Source organism: Monodon monoceros, unplaced genomic scaffold (genome assembly GCF_005190385.1).
Source record: "Monodon monoceros isolate NGI ecotype Baffin Bay Population unplaced genomic scaffold, NGI_Narwhal_1 Super_Scaffold_13, whole genome shotgun sequence".
NCBI lineage: Eukaryota > Metazoa > Chordata > Mammalia > Artiodactyla > Monodontidae > Monodon > Monodon monoceros.
Window position 1 is genome coordinate 28,767,012 of NW_021703769.1, and position 16,343 is coordinate 28,783,354.

Genomic DNA, 16,343 nt, shown 5'->3' on the forward strand with positions numbered 1-16,343 from the left:
CTGTGGAGTGCCATGGGCTTAGCCTGTTGGATGAGTTGTAATGTCAGTGATGGTCAACCCCTACCGGGTGTGACAGTTCTCAAAGCATATCCAAAGACAAGTCGAGGGGACGTATATGAAACAGGATTGTCTGTGAATTAATGAATGTTGAATCTGGTGATACGTCCATGTGAGTTTACTGTACTATTCTACTGCGCGGGTTTAAAACTTGACCTTTTACCCAAAAATTAAAGTCCTGATACCTGGGCTTCACCAGATCCCAGAAGTGATTTGGACAGTTGGCCAGCAGCCCTCAGAGGTCCCCACACTACCTAATCTGGGTAAGTCCCAAACTAGAGGTCTGAACCCCAACACATGAGGGAAAAGCATTCAAAGAAGAGGGAGAATTAGCCAAACAAGCCACTTACATTACAACCAAATCTGGGATCTTTGTCATAAAGCAGAGTGGGCCCCGGGATGAGGACAAACCGTGGGACAAGAGATCCCAGAGAAGCAGACCTGCCTGCACTCAAAAAACTGCCTAGATGCAGGCCCCAGCGGTGCAGTGCACCATCACTGTAGGATGTCTGCCTCAGGCCCCAAACCTCCCCATTTTCTAAAAACCCAAGGAACTCCAGAGCCAAGACACTCCACCACCCCTTACGGATATTTTGCCCACGTCGAACTCACCTCCACCCACCCCCAACAAGCCAACGCAGAGCAGGGCCTGAGATGCTCTCTCCTCCACCCCACCTCCGCCCAATCACCATTGGGTCATATTCAGCCCCATCAAAAACAAAACTTGACATTCACGATCAGTCCTGGGTTCCCACAACCGTTCAGAGATGCGGGACGCACGTAAGTGCTCCCAGGCCAAACAACACCCAGGGACACATGGCCCAAGCCGCGCCCCCAGCCCCCATCACAAGGGATGTCTATTTGGCTCTGGCTGAACACACCCCTACACCCCAAATAAACGCCGGGGATGCGCACTGGAGCTGCCCCCTACTCGTAAATTGTTTGGCCCAGAATATACCCACCCCGTTTCCAAGAAAGAAATTTGAGTTCCAGGTCTCTCGCCCCAGCCGAGGAGTGAAGGTCCGCGTAACGCCCCGCAATTCAGGGATTCGCAGCTAGAGGAGTCACCCCATTTCCCCGCCACAAACGCGCACCTCGAGCCGCGCCCCCTCCTCCAAGCACGAAACCGCCCGAACCCGCCGGCCTGGGCCGCCGCACTCCCCCAGCAGCCGCACTCCTCCCCAGCTCCCAACCTTAGGCCCTGCCCGGCCTATCCCCACCCTCCTGCAGCAGGGGAGGGACACCGCGGGGCCACGTGCCCGGCAGGCCTCGCTCTCCAGAGAGGACCCGACCGCTTACCCCGCCCTCGGCCGCTCAACTACACCAGAACTACAGTTCCCAGAATCCTCGCGGACTCCCTTCCCGATGGCCGTCCCAGGAGCCGCTTGTGGACCGCGCGGTTAATTTACCACGACAGTGGCTATGTAGTGACAGCCTACCCGTCTCTGTTTATAAAATACCCATGCATAAACAGGTAGTGGTTCCCGAATGAAATGTCTGTTCCCTCTGCCTGTTCGCTTGAAAGACTCCCCAGAAGCCTCTGCGGCCGCTTCCGTGACGGCTTCCAGGTCCACACCCTCGGCGCTCAGGGTCACCCGGCGAAGGCAGTTCCGGTTGGCTTGTGGAGGGTCTGGCTTCTGGACGTCTTTGTAGTTGCGAGCATCATCAACTTGGAGGGTGTTTTTGGATGAGATTAACATTTAACTTAGTGAACTTTGAGTAAGCAGATTGCCTTCCATAATGTGGGTGGGCCTCATCCAATCAGTGGAAGGCCCGGCCTCCCAGAGCAAGAGGAAAATCTCCAGCTGACTGCCTTCAGACTGGAACTGCACCATTGGCTCTTCTGGGTCTCTAGCCAGCTGGCCCACACTGCAGGTTTTGGACTTGCCAGCCTCCATAATTGTGTGAGCCTATTTCTTACAATAAACCTCCATCTTTACAAATACACACACACACAAACACATACACACACACTATTGGTTCTATTTCTCTGGAGAACTCAGACTAATACAGGAAGAATGATAGATTCTGAGCTTGTTTGACATAAAAAGCTTAGTTTCATCTAAACATGCTCTAACTCATAATGAGATATTTCATTTCAAATGTTCCTGAACCTGAACCTTAGTTGAACGTGTGGTTTTTCTGCCTGTTTTCAACGATCTACTTAGTTCCAGACAGATTTTTATCTAAATCACCATAGGAAGTTATCTTAGATATGAATGTACGATTCTGACATTGTTGTCACTTAAGCTGCTTACATTCTTTCTAATTTGTTGTAAGTAACAAAAACAAGGAAAGTAAGAGAAAAACATGTAACTGTGAGTTATTTCCTCTAAAACTTGCTTAGATTCATGTAATTTGGCTGTAAATCATTTATATTTGCACTATCTCACCATTTCACACTTCAGAAGAGAGGAATATCTGGTTCTTTGCTTGTATACAAATATACTGCTTGGTTGCACAGTTTCATCTATATTTCCACTAACTTACCATTGTAAGTTAAGTACTTTTGAGGACTAAGTCTGCCTCTGAACTAGGTTTCACTAATACTGCTTAGATGCACATTACTCTAATGTAATTTGAGATTGTGTTTGTGTCATATATATATTTCTGAGCTAGTTTATATATATATATAATTTATATATCATTTATGAAGCTTATAAATTTCATTTATAATGGATGAGTGATTTTGAGTTTGATTGCACATGAACTAGCTAATTTATTTTTTTAAGTTTTTAAAAAATATTTATTCATTTATTTTGGCTGTGCTAGGTCTTAGTTGTGGCACGTGGGATCTTAGTTGCGGCATGCAGACTTCTTAGTTGCAGCATGCATGCGGGATCTAATTCCCCAACCTGGGATTGAACCTGGGCCCCCTGCATTGTGAGCATGGAGCCTTACCCACCAGGGAAGTCCCTACACTGGCTAATTTAGACCAGCTACACTCTAACTCCTTAAGAAGTTACAGTTTCTCTTGAGAACAATGTCTGAGTTTCAGCTTGTTTTTATTAATATGCTGCTTAATTTTGACTAAATACACTCTAACTCACTTTAAGGAGAAGGAGACCCAGCAGGAGACCCAGCTGGGAAGGTTGTCGGTTGGCTCTGGCTAGGCGGACATATGTAGCCTCTGAAGCAAAATATAGGGGAATCACTGGCAGCACAAGTTGGCACTTAGACTCTGGATCTGAAATGGAGACTCAGCCTCTGGAAGAGGGATTGGGACTTAGGCTCTGGAGCCAGCAGTGGGTTCTCATCCTCTGGAAAGAAAGCAGGGGCACGGCCTCTCATGTGAGAGGTAGGTACTGCCTATGGAGCCAAAATTCAGACTCAGCCTCTAGAGAGGGGAGTGTGGACCTAACCTTTGAGGAGAGCTCTGAAGACTTAGCTTTTGGATCAAGAAGCAGAGACTTAGACTCCGGTGAGGGAAGCAGGATGTAGTCTCTGTGGCACCAGGTGACTGCTGCAGCCAAAACTGGGACCCAGCAGCCTCTGTAAGGGATCATGTGGACCTAGCCAGTGGGGTGTGTGGTGGAAACTTAGCCTCTGGTTGGAGAAGTGGGGTCTTTAGCTTCTGGTGTGAGGAGTGGGGTCTTAGCCTCTGAAATTGGAGATTAGGACTTCGTTTCTGGAGCCGAAATATGGACTCAGCCTCTGGAGGGGGAAGTAGGGACATAGTTACTGGTGGTCTCAGTCAAATCAGCTTCGGTCTGTCATGAGGAAAAGAGGGGTCTTTGTGCCAGGCCTGAGGAGCTCCCCCTAGCGATTGAGGAAAACGGAAAATTTTGAGATGAATGTGTTTTCTGAGCTTGTTTGCATATGTAAAATTTACAAAGTACTTCTGAAGCTGTTTGAAATGAATGAATGATTTCGAGCTTGATTTCACATAAACTCTTAAATACACTCTAAGTTACCCTAAGAAGGTCCTTTTGGGAACACTTGAGTCTGTATTTGTTTTAATATCAACTGTTACATATTGATATCTCTAAGGAGGAATAAGAAGTTTCATTTGAAATGAATGAGTGATTTTGAGCTTGATTTCACCTAAAATGCTTAGTATTGACTATATTTATTCTAATTCCTCACAAGGTAAATTAAAGAATAATGACATATTCCCTAATACTGCTTAGATTTATCTAAATTGGTTCTAACTCATTCTTATTTGCTCTCTCTAACCATTAGAAGTTTCCTTAGAGGGGAATGTCTGATTCTTAGCTTGTTAACAAACATACTGTTTGTTTGCAAACATACTGCTTATTTGTACACATAGTTTAGTTTCATCTTTATTTTCACTAACAACATAATGCACTTTTGATTTACTTTACATATAAGTGTGATTAACACTGTTTTCACTTAACCTACTTAATTTGCTCTAATTTGCACAAAGATAGTACTTTTGAGGTGACGGTGTGTTTCTGAGCTTATTTGCACATAAAAAAATTTATATAGGACTTTATAAAGATCACACATTTTATTTTAAATGAGTGCTGTTAAGTTTGACTTCACACAAACGCAATTTGTTCTAATTTCCCATGCCAGGTTAGGTTTAGGAATACTTCTTAGATGTATCTTAATTTGCTGTAACTTGCAATAAGATCTTTTAGTTTGAAATGTTTCTGAGCTAATTTGCATTTCTGAGCTAATGTGCTTCTAGCTCACTATAAGAAATCAATATAGCTTAGTTTTCATTTTAACTAAACTGCTTGGTTACATTTGTATACGCTCTAATTCAAAAGAAGTTACTTTTGAGATCAAAGATCTGAGCCTCTTTTAATTATACTGCTTAGATTTATGTAAAGTTGTTCTAATTCTTACCTTGGCAAGGAACGCGTGATTTCGAATTTGTTTGCACATATAACAAACACTGGTAGAGTCTCCCGGCGCCAAGGCCCACTAAGGCTCGCCTTGCCCCTGCAGAGGCTCTTTCTGGTTCTGGCCCCAGTCTGTCCCGGGGTTGCCGCAAAGGCCAAGTCCCGGATTGGCCGGCAGGGGGCGTCCGACCTCCGCCAGGACCCAGGCGCAATTTCTCCGGTCCGCTGGGGTGGGAGAGTGGCCGGAACCGCAGGGGGAGCCGAGGGCCCTTTGCGGAGAATGCGAGGCCTTTTAGCCCCTCCCCCGGCTTCCCCCAGGGCCGCGGAGTAGCGGCCTCCCAAACCTGGTCCCTTCCTGGCCCCTGTTCTAAGGATGGAGAGCGCCGGGTTTGACCTGAAAACCTCCCGGGGAGTCCGCGGAGCTCTCAGGGCCTTTTAGGGGACATCCTGCGCACAGCTGGTCCCAGAGGCCAAGTTCCCCGGTCCCGATTTAGACACTGAGTCTCCCTCCCAAAGTCCACCTGGATCCCCGGTAACCACTCCCTATGCTTAGTCCCCGCTCTCCCTCCAGCGGCTAGGGTCCCTCTGTTCCCTCAGGACTCCCGAATTGTTCACCCCAGAACCTGAGTTCGGAACTTTTGACCCAAGGTCTAAGTCCTGACCTTCAGCTCCAGAGACTAAGATCTATGCCACCCTCCCCCAGCCCCACCCCCAGAGGCTAAGTGCCAATGGCCACCGACCCAGTCCCCACTTTTTGCCTTGGTGGCCTCCCTGTCCCAACTTTTACAAGCCCGACCAAACAGCCAGGAGGGGACCAGCTGGCAGTGAGCCCTCTGCAAGGTGCCAAGGGGTGGGAGTGGGCCGTGTTCCTGAACAAAGGGGAGACGAAACCCCAAACAAGGCTCAACCTTTGTGCAAGCTGGCTCTGCTCCCTCCCTCCTTCTGGACTTGGGGCACACGTGGCTCACAGAACTTTCACCAGGAAAGGGTTACCACAGAGCAAGTGTAAACTATAATCACAGTCAGCACCAAATTAGAAAAACTTAATGAAGCAGTCACCTCCAAAACCCAGAAACAAATGTTGTGTGAATGTACTAAAAACCACTGAATTGTACACTTTAAACGGGTGAGTTTTTTGGTAAAGCTGTTATTTTTTGATAAAGCTGATATTAGAAAACAAACAAACAAACAAAAAGTTAGAACCTTAGACCCCAGTTCCTCTCCCCGACTCCTGAAGAAGATTCACCATTGACTCTGGAGAGGCTGACAAAATGAGAAGCTCTGTACTGAGGGCAAGATGAGGTACACAGAAGACAGGAGAATTGAGTAAAAACCCACATACTGAAGAGTGGGACTCTCGGCCTCCTCTTCCTCAGCTTCGCAAACACTGGCAGCCAAGGTTGTTTTCCTCAGGCAGGAGATGGGAAGATTTCTCTCTGGGAAAGAAAATGCACACAGAAGCTGAGTGGGTGTTTCTTATCCCTTCCTCATCAGCCTAAACAGTGACTCTCAACCCCATGGCATTTTTGCCCCCAGGGGACACTTGGCAGTATCTGGAGACCCTGTTGGTCGTCTCACCTGAGGAGGGGGCTGGGGGTTTATGGGTATCTAATGGATAGGGGCCAGGGACCTGCTTAACATCTTCAAGTCACAGGACAGCTCCCACAAAAAGAATTACCTGGTCCTAAATGTCAATAATGCTCGGAACCCTGTCCTAAAGTGAGGCCCCCCATCAGCAAGGCTTGCCCATGGGCAGAAAGCTTCCACATGGCTTTTCAGTACCTCAAGGTTAAATATAAACAGATAGCCAAGAACCCCCAGACAATAAAAACAAACATCAAAAGAGTGAGGACTCATGAGAGTTTACCCAAATCACTGAGGCAGGTAAGTAGTATCCCTGACAGATACATGCATCTCAACAAGTGAAGCCCCCTGCACCCTTTCTGGTTCCTTCCCATGGTCCATGCTCACCAAGCAGCATTCCAACCACATGGCTGGGAGTTTCCCAGGGATCTTAAACCATGGGGAATATACAGCTCAGTAAAGGTCTTTTTCTCCACCCCGCTCTGTGCATGATCAACTTGACAGTCTAGTTTATCAGATGAGAGGCATCATACCAGGAGGATTGAACTCTAGAAACAACATGGCAGGCGGCATTCAAAAACTTGGGGGAGCAGGGCAGGGCACAAGCAGCCAAGGAGCTTCAAGCTGTTAAGTTGTCCCTGTTTGGGATTTCCTGCCCAGGGCTCTGCTACAACCACACCTGGTTATCCGCAAGCTGCTGATGACAGGCGATCGCACACCGTGTCCTGGGTTTAGTGCTGCTCTGGGGGATGCAGGAGAAGCCACCCTGCTCCCAGAGCCACATGGCCCCGAGGGAGCACAGCACAGGCCAGAGGTGGGCAGCAGTGGAGCGAATTTGACCTCTCTGCCGCCGTGGTAAAGAGCACTGCAGCAGGTGCATCAAGGAGCAGAGGAAAGGGCCCCCGGTCTGTGCTCTGCTAAAAGTGGGGCTGTGAGCGAGGGGACCCCACTGAACTCTTCAGGGCTTCGGGGTGTTCCTGCTATAGCCACATTACTCCCTCTCTCCCCAAAGCACCCTTATAGGACTCGTAGCAGAATTACCTCCACCAAACAGATGAAGAAATGGAGTATCCTGTTTATGTCCTATATATATATAATGGGGACTGAAGAGAGATTTGTCACCTGTCTGATTCAGGTGACATCTGTAAATGGCTTGCTTGTGAGGAGCATTCCAGTTATTAATTGTCCTTATCCCCTACGGGCAGAAGTAACAGGGCCTCGGAGTCCTGGCTCCCAGCTCTCTGCCTGACTGATTCCTGGGGTGGAGGGGAAAGAAGCAGGCGCATGAAGCCCATGGCCCCGTCCACCGCCTGGCTGCAGTATTCTTCATGGGCCATGGGTCATGCCCAGCCAGGTCTCTTGATCTGCTCGGCTTCTATCTGGCCAGAATCATCCTCTCCCTGGGAGTAGTGCTCCCTGAGGTCCCAAATACCTGGATGTGGGTCTCCCTTCCTGACTAAGAGCCCAGAATGGCAGACACAACACAGCAGATCTTTGCGAACACTTTCAGGGCTCTGCGCGACCCTCAGTACTGATCTAGGAAAGTTGAGGAACCAAGAGCCTGCCCAAAGGAGCCTTAGAATCAGCCTGTTCTTAATACATGCCCCCGAGCTTGCCGGGAAACATGGCTGCTGTCCAGATCTCTATGGTCCCGCTGCTACCCTGCACCACAAACTTCCCCACAGGGAGCTCTTTGGTGCACCTTAGTAGCTGGAAGGTAAGCATCCGGCCACCTGCCAGCTCACCTTATCCAGGGAGGGCGTTCCCTCCTGTCACTGGATCCTCTCCATTGTGCTGGTTTACAACATCCTGTGAGGGACACTGGATGTTTGTAAGCAGATACCCATAGCTAATTATATAGAGGTATGTTTTTTTAATTGGGGAGCTAAATTAACAAGATGATCCAAGAAGTTTCCCCATTAATGAGGGGTTTTGAGACAAAAGGACCATCAGATTTGGATGCCTGTGACTTTTGTTGAAATCGCACATCATTTTGTTGTCGTTTAGTTGGATTTTAGGATTTTGTTTTCTCAGATCTAGCCACACCCATGAAAGAGAATTACTACAGAGCTTACCATAGCAATAGAAATATTCACCATCGTGATAAAATACCACTCCAACATTATTATTCTTCAGAGCGATGTTTATTTATGTTGGGTTGAATGTCCGATAAATGTAACTCAAGTATTAATTAGCTAGATCCTGTGTTGAGCAGAATGAGAAAAAGAATATTTTATGAAAAGTTAAAAGATGTGTTTTTGCACCCCCTGATTTGGTCTCACTGTCCTCAAAGTAGGTTGCTTTTCTTAAAACTTGCAAATATGTGAAATCAAGAGATTTCACCTTATAGTCATGGTGAAATCACCACAAAGAAAAGGCAACTCTTGAGGCAAAACTCAAGGGCAAAAGAGAGAAGGAATCCTCCCAGAGGCTCGAAGGATCTCCTCAGACACCAGCCTCCACGTGATGATTCGGGGTGCAGTTCCTTCCCGTGGATGGAGTGTTGACCTCTGCCTTGCTGCGTCTCCCCAGGTAAGGAGCAGAGCTTGTCTTATTACAGGGCTTCTTGGGATGGTATCAGGTACACCACCTCCTCATCCTCTGAAGAAACCTGCAACCTAGGCCAGTGGAGTTGTGTGCCTGAGTCCTCGTGTACCCACCGTCCTGGAGAAGTGGCAAAGATGCAAGGAGAATATAAGCCAGAATCAGACATCTGGCAAAATGCTGACCATCCCAAGTGGACTCAGAATCTCCACAGGAAAGGAGTATAAAGAATGTGGACAGCAGTGTAACTATAATACCCAAGCCAGAAACCTGGAAAGATCTTCCACAGCCATGGCTGCCCCACCTGCCCTGCAACTTCCAGAGACCACCAGGCAGGATGCCTATTCTCTCTTGCTGGTGGCAGGAGTCGGATATTGTTTTCAGACACTGCATATCCAATGGCTGCATTTCCTCAAGGATGGCAAAACTTTTAGAATTAAGTGACACAGCATCAGAGGTTATATGACTCACCTGCTTCTAACCCTCTGTCTGAGAGGCTTGTGTCCTTGATCAAAGCCCTTCAGGGTGCTGTATCCTTGAAATATGATTGCCAGTCTCCTCCACATTCTGCCCAGCCTGCCCATCAGCCTCACCTTCCTCCTGGCCTCACCTCACACTTACCCAGCAACACCACCAAAGGACACGTGGCAGACTTCTTGCCCTGTCCTTGCTGTCACCTCAGCCCAAGATACTTTCCTCACGTTTAAAACTCAATTCAGCACGCCGCTTCCTGGGGGGTCCCCTGATCCCTCCCCACAAACAATACGGGGTACCTCCTTTTTTCTAGCATTGTGGAGGGTCAAGGGCTGCCTCACACTTGCGGGAACACAGGGGAGGGAGAGAGATTCAAGTCGCCAAGTGTGGCCAGTGCAATCAAAGAGTTGTGGCAAGTGGGTTGGGGGTGACACCGAGCAGGGCCTGTGGGGCTCCTGGGCACAAAGCCCTTCTGTGTCCCCCACTTCTTTGATTACAGGAAAGAGGCTTCATTCAGTCTCCACGACCTCCCCTGAGTTCCAACGAGCAGATCCAAGCAGTTGTTAATTAGGGAAGGGAGGGGATGCAAGACCAGGGAGGAACAAACAGTCAAGAGAAACAACAGTGCAGCCTTGGGACAGGGTCCTGGTGCCCCATCAGGGGAGACACACAATATCTGTGAGCTATTTCCCAGATACTGACACCCCCACCAGGTGAGAGACGTTAACGGTTAACAAAGGTGTGCTGCCCACATCCACGTAGACCACAGAAGGGTTGGAACCAGAAGGTTGATGATGCTGACTCCCACTTACCTCACCACCAGCGAATCAGAATAATGTCCACGAGCTGATCACGCCCTCTTTGAACCATTACTATAAAATTTCTCACTACCCTCTCCAAGTGGGGACACGCAGTTTTGAGGGCATTAACCTGCTGTGGCCCCCTTTGCCTGGCAAAGCAATAAAGCTATTCTTTTCTACTTACAAAATTCTGTCTCCGAGATTTAATTTAGCATCAGGGTACAGAGGCTGGATTCAGCTTCAGGGACTGGTTTGGATGGATGCAAATGACCAAAACTTGTGGGTGTGGCTGGCCACCTGGGAAGGAGCACCCTGGGTGCTTCCGATGATGAACCTTCTGTGTCTGTGAAGCTTTCAGAAATAGGCACCAGAATGAACTCTCCCCAAAGCCAGTGTGCGTGTGAGTGAAAAGAGCAGCTTAAAGAGGGAGTGAGCTCCCCATCCCTGGAGCTATTGGACTCATGCCCGCAAGAACTCCTCTGTCCTCTAGCAGGAGGAAGACAAGGAAAAAACAATATGGTGGGACATGAAGCCCATACAGCAGAAGCAGCAGGAGGTGGACTGCAGGTGACGCCGAGACTCCCTGGTGTGGCTCCACCTGCTCTAACAAGGTTCTCCCCTGCTTGGGAAGAATGCTACCCACAGCCTAAGAAACACCACTTCAAAGTGGAGAAGCCACTCTGACTGGGCTCGGCTGCAGATTTTTGCAAGAGCTGTTCTTGGACTCTGGCTTGGGTTGAGTCCAGGTGCTTCCCTGCTGACAGGTGAGCAGAGTTTCTTGGCTAACCTGGCACTGGCCTTGGGATCTTCCTATAACAAGGAAGAGATAAGCCCTCTTTGCACAGTTGCCAAGGGCACAGAGGGGCATGGATAGAGAACATGGAGTGAGGGGAGGTAAACAAGGCCCAGTAGGGCCCAGAGCATGAAGCAGGCACCTCCCATGTGTGGGCAGTGGGACGTGCTCTCCATCTACTGGAGTTCTCTGGCCTGTGCAGGCTCCTTTACCTGCCTTCATCCATTTATCCCTCACAAGTCCCAGAAGGGGTCTTCTTATCCCCATTCTCCAGATGAGGAAACAGAGGCTCAGGAAGGATAAATAACATGTGTAAGTGATCTTGGAGAGACAGCAATGAGTGGTGGCTTGAAGTGAGATCTTAGTCCCCTGCCCAGGAATTGGACCTGGGCAGCCTGGATGAAAACCAGGAATCCTAGCCACTAGTCCACCAGGGGCTAGAGGCTAGAAGCAAAATTCCCCTGGCCCTTGCCCCCACTGAAAAATGCATTTCTCAAGGAGGCAAAAACTGTAAAAACAGGTATAAAGTTTATTATTAGAGATACAGCACAAGTGGGAGAGCACACAGAGAAACTGTTTAGTTAAGACAGAAGCAAGGCAGAGATGCACACCTGCAGAGAAAGGGTGTGGGCGTCGTCCTCCCTAACGAGGAGGAGCGCAGTAAAGAGGCGATTAAGTCATTCATACTGGGCAGTTCTTCTTGGTCTTTGTTTACCTTTGGCCAATTATCTGGTTTCTGTTTCCACACCTGCCCTGCCCTAGGACCCTCCCCAACATGTGTGCACAACTTTTTTCCAAGATGGATTACAGCCTAGAGGCCTATGGGACGGCCTTGGTATCACCTATTCTGGCATGGTGTCCCCTCCATTTTAACCCCTGAGGAGCCTTCCTGCACATGTGCAATGTCTCCCTTGCCCCAAGGATGGGAAATATGTGACCTCTTGATCCTTTACTCAAATAGGGTTTAGCTCCTCTCTGTTCCTGCCATGACTGTTATCTTAAAGTGTCCTCAGGAGACAAAGCCTGGCTCTCTGCCCTGTTTCCCATCCAAGTACTAACCAGGCCCGACCCTGCTTAGCTTCCAAGATCAGACGAGATCGGATGCATTCAGGGTGGTATGGCCGTAGACTAAAAGTTATGTTTTATGCGGCAGACATAATAAGGACTTCAAGCCCGGAGGCAGCATCTCAAGTAACCCTGAGAAAATTGCTCTGAGGAGGCGGGGTGGGGGAGGGGGGTGTGCCAGAGTATATAGGAGTTTTGCAACAAAGGTCAGGTAGTCTGAGCATCAAAAGATTATTGTTAATTAAAGAAAACCAGATATCTCAAGTGAAGGAATTTAGTGCTTTTCTATGTAGGGGAAGATGCAAGAGTCTGGGCTCACTGAAATCATTCCTTTGATATGCACCTCAGCTATCTGGGGCCAGTATCCTGTGTTTTCTCTTCCTGAGTTCCCTCAGGCTCACTGTTGGGAGTGGCTGCAGTCTGATGGCTGCTAGATGGCAGGTATTCTTTGTTTCTTTCCTGAGTTCCCTCAGGACTCACAAGCTCAGCGTTGGAGGGCTACAATCACTGATGACTGTGACATCCTTTGTTTATTGATATGGCAGGCAATATTTTATTTCTCAAAGTGGTGCTGGGAAAACTGGACAGCTACATGTAAAAGAATGAAATTAGAACTTTCTCTAACACCACATGCAAAAATAAACTCAAAATGGATTAAAGATCTAAATATAAGACCAGAAACCATGAAACTCCTAGTGGAAAACATAGGCAGAACACTCTGACATAAATCATAGCAATATTTTTTTAGATCCGTCTCTTAAAGCAGAGGAAATAAGAAAAAAAATACAACTAAACAAATGGCACCTAATTAAACTTAAAACCTTTTGCACAGCAAAGGAAACCATCAACAAAATGAAAAGACAAACTACAGAATGGGAGAAAATATTTCCAAATGATATGACTGATAAGGGATTAATATCCAAAATATATAAACTGCTCATACAACTCAACAACAACAACAAAACAAATAACTCTATTAAAAAATGGACAGAAGACCTGAACAGACATGTTTCCAAAGAGGACATGCAGATGGCCAACAGGCACATGAAAAGATGCTCAGCATCGCTAATCCTCAGGGAACTGCAAATCAAATCACCATGAGATATCACTTCACACCTGTCAAAATGGGTATCATCAAAAGAATACAAACAACAAACGTTGGCAAGGATGTGGAAAAAAGGGAACCCTCATACACTGTTGGTGAGAATGTAAATTGGTGCAGCCACTGTGGAAAACAGTATGGAGGTTTCTCAAAAAACTGAAAATAAAACTACCATATGACCCAGCAATTCCACTCCTGGGTATTTATCTTAAAGAAACAAAAACAGGGCTTCCCTGGTGGCGCAGTGGTTGAGAGTCCGCCTGCCGATGCAGGGGAGGCGGGTTCATGTCCCGGTCCGGGAAGATCCCACGTGCCGCGGAGCGGCTGGGCCCGTGAGCCATGGCCGCTGAGCCTGCGCATCTGGAGCCTGTGCTCCGCAACGGGAGAGGCCACAACAGTGACAGGCCCGCGTACCGCAAAAAGAAAAAACAAACAAAAAAAAGAAACAAAAACACTAATTCAAAAAGGTACATGCACCCCAATGTCCATCACAGCATTATTTACAACTGCCAAGATATGAAAGTAACCTAAGTGTCCAACAACAGATGAATGGATAAAGAAGATGTGGTATATATATATACAACGGAATACTACTCAGCCATAAAACAAATGAAATTTTGCCATTTGCAGCAACATGGATGGACTTGGAGGGATGCTAAGTGAAATAAGTCAAACAGAAATATATATAAGTCAGATATATGATATCGCTTATATGTGGAATCTAAAAAACACAACAAATGTGAATATAACAGAAAAAGAAACAGACTCACAGATAATAGAGAACAAATTAGTGGTTACCAGTGTGGAGAGGGAAGTGGGGAGGGGCAATATAAGGGTAGGGGATTAAGCAGTACAAACTACTGTATATAAAATGAGCTACAAGGAAATATTGTACAACACAGGGAATATAGCCAATATTTTACAATAACTATAAGTGGAGCATAACCTTTAAAATTGTGAATCAGTGTATTGTGCACCTGTAACATATAATATTGTACATCAACTATGTTTCAATTAAAAAAAGAAAAAAAAATGTCCGTGACTCCCACTGGGGACAAAATCACACATTTTTTGAGGGAAATGCTAAATTTCAGTTAAAGGCTAGAAAACATGAAGACGTAATGTTTTCCCCCATTCCTGTTCGCAGACCCACAAAATTCCATCCATGATGCTCAGAGTGCCAGGGAACCCAGGTTAAGAACAGGGGATGCTGAGGGCTATGATTACCTTTCAGACCGTTCCTCTGAAAGCCTGGTCATGGTTTTCAATGCAGCCAAATCTGCCTTTTCTGAAGCCAGGCAGCAGTGGGAAGAGCTGGCGAGTGAGCAGGTATAGTGGGAGCAGGAACAGTTCATCAAAGTGGGCTCAGGACTCCTGTATCAGAATTCAGACCAGGACTCATGTGAATGCCCAGTGGTAGCCCTGGGAATCTGTATTTTAAATAGAAGCCCTGATGATAACTTTCACAAACATCCTAGAATTTCCCTGGTGCCTGTCCCAACCAGTGACTCAAGATAGAAGGAAAAAACCCTGGGATGATCCTCACACCTCACCTGGCTGGAGTGCAAGTGGCAGCATTGCCGGGACATGAGCCAGCAGCTTCTGGCCCCTCCAGGGCCGCTCCGTGTGTAAGTGATGCCTGAAACGTGAGGCCACGCTGCCCCTTTGCCGGGAGGCCTGAGCGGAGGACTGTGCAGCTGGATTGAAGGGCTGGGAGCTCGCCGCCTCCTGCCCTGCCTCTCTCCCAAACCTCACCCACCTCCACATTCAATCTCAAACAAGCCAAGGAGCACTGGTTGCCAGGAAAGGAGGCCGGCCACCATGAGGGCCTCAAAACACCCTGGGCCGACGGTGTGCGTGGATGAGCGAGCCTTGTGAGCCAGCCTGGGTGCCAAGCGAGCCCTGCAGACCATGAGCTGCCAGCTAAAGGGTCTTGGGGAGGAAGGTGAGTTTATCCTCATCTCTGCCCACTCCCAGGTTTCCTGGGCAGCAGGGGATGGGGAAGCAGACAGCGCCTTCGAGGCACAGGGACACAGGTTTGAGTGCAGGGCCTGCCACTTGCTGGCTGAGCAACCTCAGTCTGGTTATCCAAGCTCTCCCTGCCTCATCTATGAAATGAAGGCAGCCATGGCCCCGTTGCAGGGCTGTTGGGGGGATTAAAAACGACCTGTCCTGTGCCTGCATTAACACTGAGCGACAGAAGCCATCAGAGCCCGCGGGGCTCTTTCAGCCGCCCCTGTCTTGGTTAGAGTCACCTTTCCTTAGCAATCCTTTCCACAGATTTCTCTGTCTATCTGTCTGTCTGGGGTTGTGGAGATATTCTGACCTCATGACTTTCCAGGGTGTCAAAGAAATGTCAGGACTGGGAACTCTGGAGCTTGTTGAGTTAGATAGCTGGAGCCTGGTTCCCTCTGAGGTGCTGTAAACCCTCTGAGGGTCCCCACAGTGAGATGGGGCAGTGCAGGGAAGGGGACTTTCCAGAGGTCAGTGGGTCATCCCTGTTGCATCTCTTACAGGAGGAGGTGGCGCGAGAGGGCGGGCGAAGAGCAGCTCTCCCGGCACAGGTGAGATGGGGTGAGGTGTCCTGGGGAGCCCCAAGGCCCAGCCAGCCACCAGCCTTCTCTTCCATGCTCCTGCTTCCCTCCCTCCCTCCCTTTCACCGTAAGGAGCCCTCCCAATAACTGGGGAAGAGGCTGGGTGCTGCTCAGCCACAGGAGTCAAGGGAGAGGCCCAGAGTTAGTGACGCTGAGCTGAGCCTCAGGGAGCAGTGAACACTCACCAGCCTGGGAGGCTGGGCCTCCATCCCAGGCAGCTGCTAAGAGGGGGAGTGAGAGCTCACACGCAGGCCGCCTGACTGCAGAGGGCACACCCTTACCCTCCACAAAATACCAGCAGTGGTGGGTCGCCTTCCCATCGGGAATGCAGACACAGCTCCTCTGTGAGCCAGTGAAGGCTTCACCTGGAGGGGGCGACCTGCTCCACAAGGAGCTGAAGAGCCCGCAGAAGTAACGGGGGAAGACTGTCCACTGCCAGGAGGGCAGGAGCCACATGAACGGGTCGGGCATCCTGCACTTCAGGTCAGGAGACATGTGGTTATGGTGCCCTTCTCTCCT

The 16,343-nt window shown here is 48.5% G+C and overlaps 1 protein-coding gene across 1 annotated transcript in view; it reads left to right on the forward strand.

The window, feature by feature from the left end:
• The first annotated feature begins 15,138 nt into the window (after positions 1 to 15,138).
• The window catches only part of TMC2 (transmembrane channel like 2), an 81,588-nt gene continuing 80,383 nt past the window's right edge, over positions 15,139 to 16,343 (forward strand). The window contains 2 exon segments of the mRNA XM_029221383.1: positions 15,139 to 15,175; positions 15,747 to 15,794. Of these exon segments, the coding sequence (XP_029077216.1) occupies positions 15,142 to 15,175; positions 15,747 to 15,794 (82 nt within the window). The 5' untranslated portion in view covers positions 15,139 to 15,141.